This window comes from Tasmannia lanceolata, unplaced genomic scaffold, assembly GCF_043159265.1.
Source record: "Tasmannia lanceolata isolate RefF3 unplaced genomic scaffold, GAP_Taslan_0.1 ptg000002l, whole genome shotgun sequence".
In the NCBI taxonomy this organism is placed as follows: domain Eukaryota; kingdom Viridiplantae; phylum Streptophyta; class Magnoliopsida; order Canellales; family Winteraceae; genus Tasmannia; species Tasmannia lanceolata.
In genome coordinates, this window is record NW_027518679.1 from 31,215,659 (window position 1) to 31,232,464 (window position 16,806).

At 38.4% G+C, this 16,806-nt stretch overlaps 2 protein-coding genes across 4 annotated transcripts; one reads left to right on the plus strand and one right to left on the minus strand.

Annotated features, from left to right (window-relative positions):
* Positions 1 to 2,041: 2,041 nt before the first annotated feature.
* Positions 2,042 to 5,986, minus strand: LOC143884036 (Pentatricopeptide repeat (PPR) superfamily protein). Its single transcript, XM_077387392.1, has 2 exons — positions 5,410 to 5,986; positions 2,042 to 4,331 (listed from the first exon to the last, which is right to left on the minus strand). The coding sequence occupies exons 1-2, from the start codon at positions 5,842 to 5,844 to the stop codon at positions 2,349 to 2,351; spliced, it is 2,418 nt and encodes an 805-aa protein (XP_077243507.1). The 5' UTR covers positions 5,845 to 5,986; the 3' UTR covers positions 2,042 to 2,348.
* Positions 5,987 to 10,832: 4,846 nt separating this feature from the next.
* LOC143884038 (GDSL-like Lipase/Acylhydrolase superfamily protein) lies at positions 10,833 to 14,721 on the plus strand. 3 transcript variants are annotated; one of them, XM_077387393.1, is made up of 5 exons: positions 10,833 to 11,091; positions 12,030 to 12,224; positions 13,131 to 13,297; positions 13,689 to 13,959; positions 14,096 to 14,721. In XM_077387393.1, exons 1-5 carry the CDS (start codon positions 10,857 to 10,859, stop codon positions 14,362 to 14,364), a joined length of 1,137 nt encoding a protein of 378 aa, XP_077243508.1. In that variant the 5' UTR covers positions 10,833 to 10,856; the 3' UTR covers positions 14,365 to 14,721. The 3 variants fall into 3 exon arrangements, with proteins under 3 accessions (XP_077243508.1, XP_077243512.1, XP_077243522.1); XM_077387397.1 differs by having other exon boundaries at positions 13,131 to 13,246; XM_077387407.1 differs by lacking the exon at positions 12,030 to 12,224.
* The last annotated feature ends 2,085 nt before the right edge of the window (positions 14,722 to 16,806 follow it).

A 16,806-nucleotide genomic window follows, 5' to 3' on the forward strand; every position in this document is an offset into this window, starting at 1 on the left:
GTGTGCTGGGAATGATTTTCCTGATGCATCATTTTGCACCAAGGGAGCTTAGTACTTTCCCATGGTATTTATGTGTAAAATAGTTCAAACCCCATTCTTAAATGATACGAACTGTTACATTCTTGAAAAGCATTTATTTAGAGAACAAAATGCAGTTTAAGCTTTCTCTACCATTAAACAATGCAGCTTAACAAGAAATCATAATAACAGCATTTTTTATAAGAAATGGATACATCATCTTGGAACCTTTAGGGGCAGTTTAGATATCGATATTTTAAAATCTTGGATTTCCTCAAAATCGTGGATGGGAGACGAGAGAAGTAGACCATCCCATGTTTTCTGATTTCTCGCCCCTCTTTTTCGTCGAGCAAGAGAGTAGGAGATCGTCCCGTGTTTCCAGGTTTTAGAAATCTCAGGATGGGAGAGGGATTTCTAAAACCTGGATTTCTTACTTAAAATCCAGGATAATGGATTGTAAAATCCAGAATTTACACCGCTTTCAAACGATTCTAAAATCGAAGTATCCAAACAGCCCCTTACATATTAGGTTCGTCTGAAGATGCCTACTGTTCATGAAGAAAAGTAATGCTGCTTCATAAAACCTAGAACCGTTAATCATCAATTTAGACGAAACTACGCTCATAAACTTTGCAAAAGTTTTTTTTTATACTACTTGGTGTTGGTGTTAGCAAGAATAAGTAATGACACTTAAAATCCATAATACTTACATAAATTTCTTGAGAGTTTTAGGTGCACAGCCTATTACAAAGTAAAAAAGATGGCAACTGCTTGTTCAATGGCCTAAGTGATTCATCCTTTGGACCCTGCAGATGGATTATTTCCCGACAATCCGAACTTTGAACTAGGTTCAGCATCTGGTCAGTGGGGATCCCTGCTAAACGTAGACGATTGAATTTTTCTTTCCCTTAACGTCCATTAACATGTCCGTAAAATTTTCCTTAATGTCCATTTTTTTAATGATTTTTCCTTAATGTATATTAACATCTTATCAACCGAATATGTGAGCTCTGCAGGCCTCTGCCTATCAAGTTTATGTGCATCCCCCGCTCGGTGATTGATATGGCCGACGACCTGGCCAATTCTGGAATGGATTGTGCATCTTTGATTGTTTCTGATTTTTACCCATGGATGTATTGATCCGTTTGGTGTTGCTAGCTTAGAGCCACCTTGGCCCTAGCCATTGTTCTTCTTTTTTTTAATAAATTGATATTCTCAAAATATGATCCCTAATTCTATTGATTTCTCTAATTTCTTTACTTGATTTTCCAATCAAACCCCACTTTAATTTGCATCCAGTTTAAATGAGAATGGCACAACACAGTATTACTCAACCACAAGTCCTCCAAAAACCTAAACTTTGACACAAGCTCCATTGTGATTTGAGTAATCTGCTGACATGCTCCCTATCCTCAACCCCTGGGATCCTCTCCACTCTCCACCTCCCATCCCCTTCCCCACATTTTGCATTGATGATTGTTATCCAAAGGAAGAACATCAGAGTTTTCAAGGTGTAACTGAAGAATAAAAAAGAGAGGAGAGGATGTACATAGAAATAATTAAGACAAAAGGCACACCAAGTATTGACGAAAAAAACTAGTTGAAGAAAGAAAATTCAATAAGATTAGTAAATGTGAAAAGAGAGAGTGAGGAAAAGAAAAAGAACATTTAAAGATTTAAGAAGAAATGGTACAAAGGCCATCTTACGTCACGTTGTTGAAATGCATTCTAGTTTCTTATTTATTATGCAATACCAAGAAACAAGAACATGAGACAATGATATATTCTTATGTATCTTTCTCAGTATGTCTTAATTGATTAGAAATAACAAAAAATCGAGTTTTTTAGTATATTTCTATTCAAATTACTCACTTATAATTCTTTTGGCTAAAAATAATTAAGTAATACGAAATGCTTTTAAATTGCAAAAATCAGTAATGAATTTAATAAGTCTTTTGTCTACAAACAGAAAGAGAAGACAGGGGTAAAGCAAACTGAGCCAAACAATATGCAGTCTGTAATATTGAAAAATGTGAATTTTATCTTTATTGATGTTACAAGAAGAAGGGTCTACAACTCAACTCAACTCAACTCAACTAAGCCTTTGTCCCAAACTAGTTGGGGTCGGCTAATGAATCCTTTAGAAAAAATTTATGAAGATACAAGGAGGGTATAGGTTACAAAATTTTAAGCCAGCATAGTAAATTAATCCCCGCTAGCCTATGCCATATCCGATACATAAAAATGGGTGATCTACCTGAATTCGACACTTAAAAGTGTTAAGAGTCACTCATGGCATACCCGAAGCCATAGAAAGGTGAAAAAAGTTATTATCTGTAATCATAGCCATTTAGAAGAGCTTTTGTTGACCGTTGAAGACACACATCCAAATCATATCCCGCAAGAGACATCCTCTTTACAAGCTCATGGGCATCCTTTTTCTTACTTTGATAACAAAGTTTCATAATTAGCCTGTTCCACAAATGTGGCATCAATAAGAAACCTTTCTCCAATGCATAAAGCACAGCATCTATAGCGAATGCTAGCTCCCCCTCTTGGAGAAGGCCATTAATAAGAATTACACAACTACGTGGAGTGATATCAATGTTGTATTCTGTGAGGGCAGAAAATATCTTTAGAGCTTCATCTACTCTTCCTGCTCGACAAAATCCAATAAGCCAAATAGTATAAGGTGAAGAATCAATAGAATTTAGTCGGAGGTCCATCTCAAGTAGGCCTTTGACTGCGTGTTCTACATATCCTTGTTCAAACTGTTCTTGCACTACTTTGATGGCTCCGACCTCCTGATTGGAAAGGCCACTCTTCTTTGAGATGTATTTCAACCAAAGAGTGAAAGCACGTGAGACTTTCCCTCTCTGACATAATGATTTCATAAGTGCAATGTAAGCGCCCAACATAGGGGTGCATCCATTCTTTTCCATCTGTTCCAAAACCACAAAGGCATCCTCTTCCCGGTTAACCCTCAGAAGCCCGTCTATAAGCGTGTTATATGTAACAACATCAGGGGAGTATCCTTTTAGTTGCAGCTCCTTGAAGAGTTTGAACGCCCCATTTATATTTTGTGCCTTGCAGAATCCATTAATTAGTATGTTGTATGTAATGATATCCGGTACAACCCCACTATTGGCAAGCTCTCTGAGAAGTTTGAATGCCTTAAGAATAAGACCAGAATCACAAAAGCGCTCGACAAGTGCTTGGAGACTCGCACTATCAAGGACTCGATCGGTGCCTTGAGAAAGCCGAAGAAACAGAGAAGGATTCCTCCCCATCTCCATCTTATAGAAAAGAATGCGAGCTTCCTCCATCTTTCCAGCCTTACAGAGCCCATTGATAAGAGCATTGAATGTCATAACAGTTGGGAAGCATCCAATCTTTCCCATCTCTTCAAATATCTGTCGCGCCTCATGAACCAGACCTTCCTTACACAACCCACAAATCAGAATAGTGTATGTAGTGGAGTCAGGGAAACAATCATGATTCGAAATGTCCAGTCTAAGAGATCGGGCCTTATCCAGATGCCCAACATCACAAAGACCCTTGATCAAAGTATTATAACAGACGGTATCGGGTACAAAACCTCTATCAGTCATCTCTTCCAAGAACATGAATGCATCATTTATCTTACCCGCTTCCGAGTATCCCTTGATCATTACTGTATACAATATGCAGTCTGGATTAATCTTTTCCTCTATCATATTCCTATAACACTGGCATGCCTCCTCAAACCTCCCAACTCTAAACAATCCATCAATCAAACAGCTGTAACCATTCAATCCCAGTACGAAGCCGTCCTCCCTAAACGACTCAAGTAGCTCGAAAGCTTCGTCAATTCTTCCCAATTTAGAAAACCCACTTAGCAAAGTATTGTAAGTAACTGAATCAGGATTACAACTATTCTGTTTCATGGTACGTAAGAGCCCATGTGCATCATCAGTTCTCTTAGCCTGACAGAGCCCAGAAAGAACTATGGTATAAATCATAGTATTGGGAGATATATCTTTTGCCTCCATTTCATTGAAGAGGGAGAGAGCATCTTGGGTCTTCCCTGCTTTGCACAAGCCATCAATGAGGATATTGAAGGTCGACCTATTCGGGCAGCAATTGGACTTCAACATCTGATTATAAACAGCCATTGCCAGCTGAAAGACCCCTTCTTTGATCAGGAGGTGTAAGATTGTATTGTAAGTGAATGTATTCGGACGGCATTTAAATTCTTCCATCCTTCCAAACGATTCAACGGCCTTCTCAGCCATGCCGGCGCTTGCATATGCCGAAATCAGGACCGTAAATACCTGCAGAATTAAATTTAATTGAATATATTACCATACCTTATTCAAAATATTGTGCAGTAAATGATACCCGAATATATTACCTTACCTTATTCAATATATTGTGCAGTAAATGATACCCAAAAGTTCCAAATTTTGTTTTCTCATGAAAGCAGGGAATAAAAACAATGAAAACTAAAAGAAAAAAGCCAAAATTTGTATAAGAAAATAATAAAAGAAAGAGAATACATATTTACTAGGACGTTTTTATCTACTGAATTTTTTTTATGAAGGGTTAGGCTTATAGCTTAATTGTTGAGGAAACTAAAAGAAAAGGCCAAATTTTGTATAAGAAAACAATAAAAGAGAAAAACAATAAAAGAGAACCATTAAAAAAACAATAAAAGAGAATACATATTTACTACAAAAAACTTCTTAGGGACGCTTTTATCTACTGATTTTTTTTAGAAGGGGTTATGCCTATAGCTTAATAACTTCTTAGGGACATTTTTATCTTCTGAATTTTTTTACGAGAGGACATTTTTTATAACTTCTTAGGGACATTTTTATAACTTTTTAGGGACATTTTTCTAACTTCTTAGGTAAATTTACTACAATAACTTCTTAGGGACATTTTTATCTACTAATTTTTTTTACAAGAGGTTAGTCTAATAGCATAAGGTTTGAGTAAACTAAAAAAAAAGAGTTTGTATAAGAAACCAAAGATATTACATATTTACTACAATAACTTCTTAGGGACATTTTTATGTACTGAACTTTGGTACAAGGGGTTAGGCCTATAGCTTAATGGTTTAGTAAACTAAAAGAAAAAAAAAAACCAAAATTTGTATAAGAAACCAGAATCCATATTTACTACAATTTTTTATAATTGTTAGCCCTATAGCTTAATTGTTGAGGAAACCCTAAAAAAAAAAAAGCTAAAATTTGTATAACAAAACAATAAAAGAAAGATAATATATATTCACTAAAATAATAAGTTTTTATCTACTGGATTTTTTTTATGAGGGATTAGGCTATGGCTCAATGGTTGAAGATTTATATCTCAAATCTCAATACAGAAAGAAGAAGAAAAATTAAGTACCTGAGGAACGATTGGAATCCCGCAATTTCGCAGTTCTTCGAGCAATTTCCACGCGAGATCAAACCCTTGAGTCTCTTTCAACATTCTAATCATCGAATTGTGAGAAACCCAGCTGCGAAATTGCTTCCTTTTCATAGCCCAGATGAAAAATCGGAAACCCAGTTGGACATTATACTGTTCTTGAACAACTGAGTCTACAATGCTGGTTGAGAGGAAAGGGACTAGGGTTTCAAGTGGGTTTTCAATGGCGGTGGATGTTTCTAAGATGGATTGGATTTCATTTGTTGTGGCGATTTCTAGATCGTAAAGAGTTGCAAAAGATGAGATTGAGAAGGGTCTGGGTTTTGGGGTGGTTTTGGAAATGGGTTTGGAGAAGAAAGGGGTTTTTGAGCTGATTTGGGAGATGGGTTTGAAGAGAAATGATGTGATTTTCATTCTAGAGAAGAAAGATTGGATTTTTGAGAATCTTTCTATGTGTAGTTTGAGATGGGAAGGTGCCCATCTCTTGTGTCTTTGAAAAGATGCAGAACAGATTTTGAGGGTTTTGAGAGGAGGGTACTATTGTTTGAGAACAGTTTTAAGTAGTCCGCGGCACTTTACCAAATTTTATGATTGATTTTTTTCTTTGTATTTTAGCCACTTCTCATTCTCTGCTCATTCGTGCCCTATCAAAACTCTTCTCCTCCCTCATTCGTGCCCTATCAAAACTCCAAATTTTATGTCCCCTACCTAGGGCTGCAACTTGGGTCGGGTTTAGAAATCATGGGTCTTGGGTAGGGTCGGGTTTTGATGGCGTCGGAATCCGGGTCCACGATCGCGCGGTGGGTAGAGAACCTCCGCGGGGTCTGCAATCACAAACAAAGGGGTCCGGGGTGGGTCCCGGACGACCACTTCGACACCCAAGTCAGATTCTTTGCCAATCAATATAAAGAACAACGAGAAGAGGTGAGGGTTTTGTCAGGTTTACCAAGGCCAAGGCACGGGTTCTTTTTTCGGAGTATGGGTGGATGGGTCGGAGGGGACTAACAGGGAGAGTGGGATTAAGCTCCCAAACTCCTCCGTTGTTGCCCTGCTTCTTTCTTTCCTTTCCTGTTGTCTTGAGGGAGATTCGAGAGATCCCCTTCTTTCTTCCCTTCCTCCCTTTTTAAGGGGTGGCGTGCGGACATTTTCATCATTATGGAGAGAAAACATTCTTTTGCAGGATTGGGCCGCTCTCCTGTTTTGCAGGCGCGCGTGGTTTCGCTGGATAAACCCTTCCATAGTTTGTGATGATGAGGCTTAGACGGCGAGAAGGTGTGTCGTAATCGTATGGTCTTGCCGTTTATCAGCAACTTCCATCATGATGATTAGGCTCCATTGGCGAATGGACGACACGTGGCGAGATTTGGGAGTAGCGCCGTATTTATGTCCTATCAGGTTTTAAATCGGAAAACCTGACTTAATCTTGGGTAGGGAGGGTTTAAACAAAAAAAACCCAAAACCCGACCCGACTCATATGGGTGTAATGTGACTTCCTTAAATATTTCTTGATTAACATAGAAAATTATTTTTCAATATTGATACAATTGTTTTCATTGAGGTGATCATGTCAGTATGTGAAAATATAGTGTCCTTAAATTTATACACTTGATGGCAAAAATTTAGAGATTTTTGGTGTGAAGATTTGTTTTTTTTCCTACGAACTTTAAAATTAGTCACTATCTTACACTAAAAAATGAAAACCCGACACTACCAAGAAACTATCTTGAGTAGGGTCGGGTTTAAGAATCACGGTTTTCCTGTAAAAAATTAGATCCGGTCCAACCCGTGATAATTCTCGGATAGGGTAGCGTTTTGGAAAACTCGACCCGCCCAACCCGAGTTGTACCCCTACCTCTACCCCTCTCTCACGGCTTAGAAACTAAATTTATCATTGAAAAAAAAAAACAGCTCGGTTGCCAAAACTTGTCCTAAATGTAAAGGAACAAAGGAATTCATGAAAATATTCAATTTAAGCTTCAATTAAACACTCATGAATAGATCTAAGTTGCTAAACTTTGAATAATTTAAATATTCCAACTATTTGATCTATGCTATTCATCTGTATGGGCTTTGAAAAGGGCTAAAGGTTTGCTATGATATTTTTTCTTGCAATTATGCTCCACTCCGATATTCATCCATAATATTAAAAAAAAATCTATAATTTAGTAGAAGGCTAATAAACATAAAAAAAAAGTATCAATATATCGCCCTAAATGAAAATTTTGAAAAAATGATAATAAAAAATCAATAGTCGATAAATGCCATAAGTGTCATCTTAAAAATCAATGTATCATCATAAACAAACAATCACAATATAAAAAATGGGACACCCAACAGCAGTGTAGGTGGCAATCAGCCCTAATGAAACATTCCGACGTGAAGTACAACAGCCCCTCTGCAGTCATTGATACATTGTTGCTGGGTGTCCCAAGTAGTCAAAAGGGGCGGATATATCATTTCCCTAAAAAATTGGTAGACAACTATAATAACTAGGGTTGCAACTCAGGTTGGGTGGGCCGGGTTTTCCAAAACCCTGCCCTACCCGATAAATTATCTCGGGTCGGGTCTAACTTTTTTACGGGAAACCCGAGATTCATTAACTCGACCCTACCTATGATAATTTCTCGGGTCAAGTCGGGTTTCTATTTTTCACCATAGGACAGTGACTAATTTCAAAGATTATAGAGTGACTAATTTCAAAGATTGTAGAAAGGAACAAAATTCACACCAAAAATCTCTAAATTTATGTCATCGAGTGTTCAAATTTAAGAAAGAAACTACTTTTCTCATCACAAACATGATCACCTCAATGAAAACAGTCATACCAATTTACTGGAAAATAATTTGTCAAGGTATTCAGGAGATATTTAGGAAAGTCATTATACTCCTATATAAGTCGGGTCAGGAGATTTGTTCTCTTTAAACTCGACCCTACCCAAGATTGGATTGGTTTTTTCTACCTAAAGCCCTAACTCAACCCAAGACTCATGATTTCTAAACCCGAACCATGTTATTTTCGGGTTGGGTCGATGCAAGTCGGGTTTTACCCAAGTTGCAACTAATAATGACCATCCATTAGCACTAGGGGTTGCTTGCTGCTCGCCCCTGTCTCTAAAGGGGCTTACTTGCTAAGGCATAGATATACCTAAAAATGCAAATCCATCTGTTTGGATGCCACATGCCTTTCCATGGATGTCCCAAGCAAAAAACATCACCAAAAATACATTTTTCTCATGCTTTAACGTGCTTTGGTTGCGTTTTGCAACAAATACTCTTCCCATGTGTTTTTTGGGCTGTCAGGACTTCACAGCCGTTTCCATATGAAATAACCCAAAAAGGGTTTATTTCTTAGGTAATCCTCCCCTCTCTCTATACATTTGAGGCTGTCGTGTAGATGTCACTGACGTAGCATCACAGCCATTCCATGTGAAATAACCCAATAGGGAGGTTATTTGTAAGGTAATCATCCTCCTCCTCTCCTCTCTCTCCCTCTCCGTCTCCCTCTCATGGTTACTCATTTGCATCCAAACACTGTAAAGCACCTTGCTTTACCTGAGGTTTACAATCATGTCCCCTCCTTAGACTTTACTTGCCCAAATGATGCTTCTGCATCCAAATACAGCCTCAATGGACTATCTAAAGAGAAAGAAATGTGTGCAACTTAAAAGGTTCTAATATATTGAGAGAAAGAGATTATTACTTACTAAGACACTAATACATATGTTGCCATTATGATATACTTGCGGATATATAAATGGAAATGTTAGCATATATTGCTTTATAATTGAGGCGCGTCGGGTTTCGCGGAAAGTAACAAGTTGTAGCCAAATAACCCAATTTGATGACGAGTTGTGAGAAATAGGTCCAAGCCCAATAACAGTAAGTTTAAAGTCAGCCCAAACACTGGCCCAAGGTAGGTTACTTATTGTTAACTCTGACACCATGTGAAACTGCCAGTTACTCCAAAAGCTTAAGCTGTTGGAGAAAGGCGTTTTTAATCTTCTATACTATAACACTCCCTCAATTATTGGATGAAATTTCATTTTTAGGGCACTTACTCTAACACAAACCTCAAACCTTAAAATTCAATCTTCACTCCCAACACCATAGCTAGTGTCCCATGTAGTTCAACTTCACCTTAAGTCAAAGAATCCGCTCATTTTCACTTTCCTCGTAAGATTCCCTTTAATTTCCATGTGATTAGAAGTGATAACCCACGAGTCTCAATCCAAAGCACCAATCTAGCCACATTTAACTTTCCATGCAGAAGACTCCCCTCAGTCTTCCTTATGATCAGAAATGATAACCCACGATTATTAATGCATGGCAAATACATTGCTCATGAGATAAATGGCACTATTAGGAGTATCAAGGAGCTCCTTCACGGCCCCATTTCTTTCTAGGCTCGCATTTTCTAGTCTGCCGGACCAAGTAAGTTATCTGGTCCGTCGACTGGAAATAGAGTGGGGCCCTCGCTGTTGGGTGATCCAGAACATTCATTTGATGGGCCTTGACAAAGATAGGGCGTGCCTTCATAGGATTATCCCAACCCTTGATTTGTTAAGGTTCAAAATGGACAGATTTCTAGAGGTAAACGTTAGGATGATCCTATGAAGGCACACCCTATGCCAGGGGCTATCAAATGAATCGTTTGGATCACCCAACAACATGGGCCCCGATTTGTTTATGGTCCGTCGGACTAGATAAATAATCTAGTCCCGCGGGTTAGTTTTGACGGGTCATTAAAACCCAGACCCGTGCCCGCAAATTTGCGGGTGGGTCGGGTAGACCCGCGGGCACTGGTCGCGTTTGCCAGGTCTACTTACAAACAGACCTTTGCGGGTCGGGATGCCAAACAAGTTTTTCGGGATTCCTAACTGTTTTCACTCTCCGCTCCTAATAAAATGGCAAAATGCATTATCGAGACGGACCAAACACACCATTTTCTATGGATTTTTTTTTTAAAATAAAAAATATGCCTTGGTTTTCAAGGAAAACTTTTAACCTACTAGACCTCGAAACTTATTTTCCACGAAATACTTTTTCATGGAAAATATTATTTTTCATAATTTTCTTTTCCCTATATCTAAACATAGACTGGTGGTGCTAATTTTGCATTGATTGATGCAGCCTAATAGAGTAGGACCCACAGGATTAACTACTTTCCGTCTCATTGCCACATTGTACCCAGAAATCTAAAAAATTGAACTCTTTTTACACCAAGAAAGGGTAGCCCAGGGAAGAAAGGTGGGCGAATATATCATTTCTCATTCTTAGAAAGCAAGGACATGGTGGACAATAATACTATTAACGAGGCTATTTTAGTCTGTTAGTTTGAAAGTTTTGAGTAACTTTAAATCCACTCTTCCTACCAAACCTTCCCTTATAAATTTTACCAGAATTTGTTTGTTTCAGCACCTGCCAGAATGAGAACACCATTCTTCTTCCTCCTAATTTCAGCCTTAATTTCCCTATGTTGTCCTCTAATCTTAGCCGTTGATTTCAATTATCCGGCGATCTTTAACTTCGGCGATTCCAATTCCGATACCGGCGGGCTTATAGCCGGGCTCGGAGAGCGTCTCGATCCCCCTAACGGTCAGACATTCTTCAAAAAGCCATCTGGTCGATTCTGCGATGGGCGGTTGATCATCGATTTTCTATGTAATCTCTCTCTCTCTCTCTCTCTCTCTCTCTCTCTAAATTGAAAAATGACAGAAACACCCTCCCATTGTTTTCAAAATGTGAGTTCACAGGTAAGGATTTTTTGATTTGGGAAATGGAGTTTTTTTTTTTTATGGTGTAAGCCCGTGTGGTTCAGTATTTTTCAAAAAGTACCGTAAGGCCCACAATATAGGATGATCCAAACCGTCCATTTGACAGGCCGCCGCAACACAAATAGGTTGTGCCCAATATGCAATTCCTCTATAGATCGGAGGACTAGGACCGTCTTATGGAAATTATTATTAGGGCACAACCTATTTAGTATTTATGGTTCATCAAATGGACGGTTTGGATCATCCTATAGTGTGGGACGTACACCACTTAAAAGGACTAAAGGAGGTGAAAGGGTAGTGACATATTCTTCCCGTCTGTTGCTTGGGACAGCCTCCTCTAGTGTATTTATGGCTACTCTTTTACACTAGAAGAGGCTGACCCAAGTATAAAAACGGGTGAATATATCATTTCACTTTAGCTGGGTCGACTCAGTGACTAACCAAGTCAGGATCTGAGTCTGGGTTTAATGGGCTTTGTAAATGATACGTGGGGAAAACATGCGTACAAATAAAAGGCAAACAAACGGAGGTGAAATTGAAGCTATTTTTGGGAAAAGACAAACAGGGGGTGAAAAATATCATTTCACTTTGGTTTTGGTTTAGTTCGTTTTGAGCCGGGTCAACTCAGTGAACAGCCGAGTCTCAGTCTGAGTCCAGTTTTCATTGGCTTTGTGCATGATAAGTGGGTTTTGCAGGGGAACAGAAATGCCCTTAGCTATAGTAAGACCTTCTATCTTGTAACATAATCTTAAACTAGGAAATTATAAACAAGCCCTTCTTGTTTGCATAATCTCAAAAGTGTCCTCATATTTATTTTCTCTGCAGTGAATGAAATGAATTTACCTTTCCTGAATTCATATTTGGACTCTGTTGGTTCGCCGAATTTTCGGAGAGGGTGTAATTTTGCAGTAGCTGCGTCTACCATACTTCCAGCAACTGCATCTTCCATCAGCCCATTTTCCTTTGGGATTCAAGTGGCACAGTTCTTCAGATTCAAAGCCCGGGTTCTAGAATTACTAGGTAACAATGATACTCATTTAATGTGCCAATTTGATGGTAGCTATGTCACAAATATTGTTAGAATATGTGGGATCCAACGGTTGGTTGGATCATCTTGGAGGTAGATTGGGTAAGTTGACTAAATTAGCAACTACATATATTAGACAATGGATTAGGAGAGGCAAGCAAGAGAGATTAGGGAAGTAGATTTGATTAGTTATCAAATCGCCCGACGGTAGATAATACCGAAGGGAGGAGTCATCGTTGAGTTATTAGTAGTGGTCTTTATGTGAACGACCTGTAAATGGATAGTAGGGGCAAAGATGTTCATGCACATATTGAAAGAGTCTAGTTAACTAACGCTTAGGAGATAATCAGAAGATATGTTGAAACCTTGGACATTCTGAGTGGCTCATGCTTAGAAAGAATTGAAGGACATTTTGGCAAGAACACTTTCTACCTCCATTTCTATTGCTAATGTAGGTTCTTTTGTCCTCTGATCATTGGCATAGGAAACTTAGAGGTATGGTATCCCATCAAATTTGATGATCAAAGGTGATGGAACTACTCTTCCTGGACTCTATATGTGAGATGTGGGTGTATGTGTGTATGTATGCATGTGTATTAACTTTAATCCTATATTTGCAGTAAAATTACTAACACTGTGTGTCAAATTCAGGCCTATCTACTCTTGTGCATGCTCATCTATGTCATTGAAATTCCAATTTAGTTTGCCTAGAGTCTAGGAAGGAACTCTTTGTCTCTCTTATTCTAGTGATAGCATTTCTTTTGGTTCTTTATCACATATCATATCAACTAAATAAGGAATTTTAGTTGCCATTTGATAAATTTAGTAGTCTTTAAGCACCATTTGATTTTATTCACGATGATCCATATAGGTTGTTGATGCAAGCTAGTTTCTTGCAGGTGGAAAAATAGATAGAATCCTTCCACGAGAAGACTATTTCAAACAGGGACTTTACATGTTTGATATAGGCCAGAATGATCTTGCTGGTGCATTTTATTCAAAATCAGAAGACCAAGTAATTGCTTCTATACCGATCATTCTATTGGAATTTGAAGTTGGTATTAAGGTCAGGTTAATTCCCCCCTTAGAAATAAAAACTGAAAATTTCATTCATATATGAAGACCTAATTGAAATAGCCAAATTAAAGTAGTATCTTCCTACAATAGATTCATATTATTATGGATGCTAATGAGATTTCTCCCTTCCAATTTTATGAAGTTCATATCTAACTACAAATATATTTCTAGTTTATACTGTTGTAGTCATTTTAAGATGCCTCCTTCCTTTATTTCCTTGATTCAATTGTTTGTTCTTGTAGTAGTGTCTGTATAAATCGTCTTACCAACCATTGGATTTAATTTTTTTTTCCTATCGGACTATTAGACATGTGTTATTTTCTTTTATTAGTGTTTTATTTAAAAATCAACCTCCTCTTTTTCTTTTATTATGTTTTCAGAAATTATACGACCAAGGTGCGAGGAGGTTTTGGATTCATAACACTGGACCTCTTGGGTGCCTGCCTCAAAATATTGCTGTGTTTGGAAAAGATCCATCGAAGCTTGATGAACTCGGATGTGTGAGCTCGCACAATCGGGCTTCCAAGCTTTTCAATTTACAGCTCCATGCTCTCTCTAGCAAATTTCAGGGCCAATTTACAGACGCAAATGTTACTTTCATTGACATATTTTCAATAAAATATGAGCTCATCTCTAATTTTTCTCGATATGGTGAGTATGGTTTATGGTTTTGTGGCATCTGTACTGATGTAAATTAGTAGAAAGCAATTGAATAGTCAGTTATTTCCTTAGCATTTTGTATCATAACATAAAGAAATATGATTTTTGCATGAATAATAATTTGCAGGATTTGAACATTCCATTACAGCTTGTTGTGGATATGGAGGTCCACCATTGAACTATGACAGTAGGGTCGCGTGTGGACAAACAAAGAGTTTGAATGGGAGCTCAGTTACAGCAAAAGGGTGTGATGATACTACTGAATACATAAATTGGGACGGAATTCATTACACAGAGGCTGCAAATCTTCAGGTGTCATCACTAATAGTTAGCGGACGATACGCTGACCCACCCTTCTCAGACAGGATGCCATTCCTTCTCAAACTCAAGTTCTAAGGACCCAATATTATTTATTCCCTACTGACATACTAAGTTCTAAAAATTCATTTTGAGGAAGCAGAGCTACATACTTATGTATACCTAAAATATCATTTCAATGGAAGCTCGAGATTCAATAATGAGCCTCATCCCCCCTGTTTTGTAAGTATTTCATATAATACTTATTTCGGGATGTCATTCTGTACAACCCAACCCAACTCAACTCAACTAAGCCTTTGTCACAAACTAGTTGGGGTCGGCTAATGAATCCTTGAATCGATGTTAAATCTGTACCACTTACTAATTTAACATCGAGTCGACTCCTTAATTTTCAGGATTTACAAAACAAATAAATGAAATTTGCCTTATTTTGAATGTTTTGGTTATCTATTCTTGCTTCATATCTATTTCTAGATTCCTACACTGAATTTCTCATACCGAGACACTCAACTTGTGTTCTTCCCTCTCCCATTATATTTTCGGAGGGATCCTCTTCTAACTTCTAAGTAAAATCTTGATATTTGTTGATTTTTTTCCCTCTTATTGTGATGGCTGGAGTTAGTGGTGGTGCCATTCCTTAAAAAGTCTTTCTGTTCAATATATTCTTTGGCTCAGTGTAGGCCAATTGGTGTCTCCAACAAGAATTAATATTGCTCAGCGTACAATAGCTGATAGAGTTGGAAAACTTATTCTTCTCAAATTTAGATGAATAGTAATGTTGTGCCTTATTTCATTCTGAACATAGAAATTATAGGAAAGGATATAGCTTACGCCACAGTATGACCCTAACCGTCCATTTGATGGGCACAATGTAAATAGGTTGTGCCCAACAAATCATTTCAGTAGTATGTTCCTAACCCTCCGATCTATAGAGGAAGTACATATTATGGAAACCTCTATAGATTGAAGGGTTGGGACCAGGGCGGAGCCAGGAATTTTCTTGAAGGGGGGCAAATTTGCTTGAGGGTAGGAGCCAAGAGGATGTCTAATGTAGCACGCTAAGGCCCACCACTTTACACTACACTTCATATTTTGATGTAATGGGGCCCACTATTTACACCATGGGTGGGGTCTACTATTTTACACCCATGCATAGCATGGCCCAAGAATGCTAGTGATTTAATAAATTCCAAGCTCCCCTAAAATAAAATAGAATTGCTTTTTACTTTGAAAATTTCAATAATTCCTAAAATTTTACATGTTGCGGTGCGCCTGAAGTACTCTATTTTTTAAAAAGGCACTATGAGGCCCACTTCATAGGATAATCCAAATTGTTCATTTGTTGAGCTACAACGTAAATAGGCTACACCGTGTAAATATCTCCACAGAATCATCCTAACCCTCCGATCTATAGAGGTTTCTATAACAGACAATCCAATGGACTACAAATTTACACATATATAAAATCTCATTGGGGTGCTAGCAAGAGGGGATTTCGTAATCGAAGTTCCGAACATCTCCCCCTTGACTGCCGGGCTTTGGAAATGCCGTTTGACTTCTTGTCTTCTCCCATCTCTGTTTTTACTTTTGCCCTCAAACCTCATTATTACCTTTTACCTTACTTTTTCCTTTTGCCCTTCCTTTAGTGCAGAATTTTCTTTTGGTGCTTTGTGCTTGTTTAGAGAATAATAAAAGGAAAGTGATATTTACGCCCCTTTTCATCACCACGGACACCCAGCGTCAGTGTATCAATGGCAAAAAGAGGGCTCATGTACTTTATGTCAGAAAAATTCAGAGGCTTTGATTGCAAAGTACACTGGCAAATGGGTGTCCCTGGTGATAAAAGGGGCGTAAATATCATCTCCCATAATAAAAATATGAAGACTTTAGTCTCAAGAGATAAAGGGGAGTGCATTAGAGAGACGCGGGGAGACGCGCCGGGGGGAGGGGGGGGGGGGAGGGGCGCATAAACCAGTACTGATGGAAAATTTTCAGAATTTCAAGGGGGCAACTGCCCCCCCTTGACCCCCTAGATCCGCCCATCGTTGGGACCATCCTAAATGATTTCGGGTCATAAAGTTGAGGTTGTTTCGGGTCATTTCCAGCAGCACAACCCTAACCTTAGCCTACACTTTGTTGCTCCTTATCAGCTTGTGGAAGGGTTTGCTCCTCCCTGCTTAGGGATGGGTTGCCTCATTGCCTCATGTACTCATTCTCTTTGTTTTAATATATCTGGTCGGGGTCCTGCCAAACCCCAACTTACCAATTAAAAAAAAAGAAGCATTAGCCTACACTATCCTAGCTTTACCCGAAATGACCTCAACTTAACATGAAACAACCCCAACGTTCATCTGAAAGACCCAAAATGTCAATCCTCAACATGATTTCATTCAGACTTTTTATTGAGAAATGATAAAATGAAGAGCGCCCTTGGAAAAATCAGCTTCAAGGACGCCCCTATTGGTTAATTTCTACAAAGTGTGGCACAGAAAAGAGTAGATGATGTATAAAAAAGTGGAA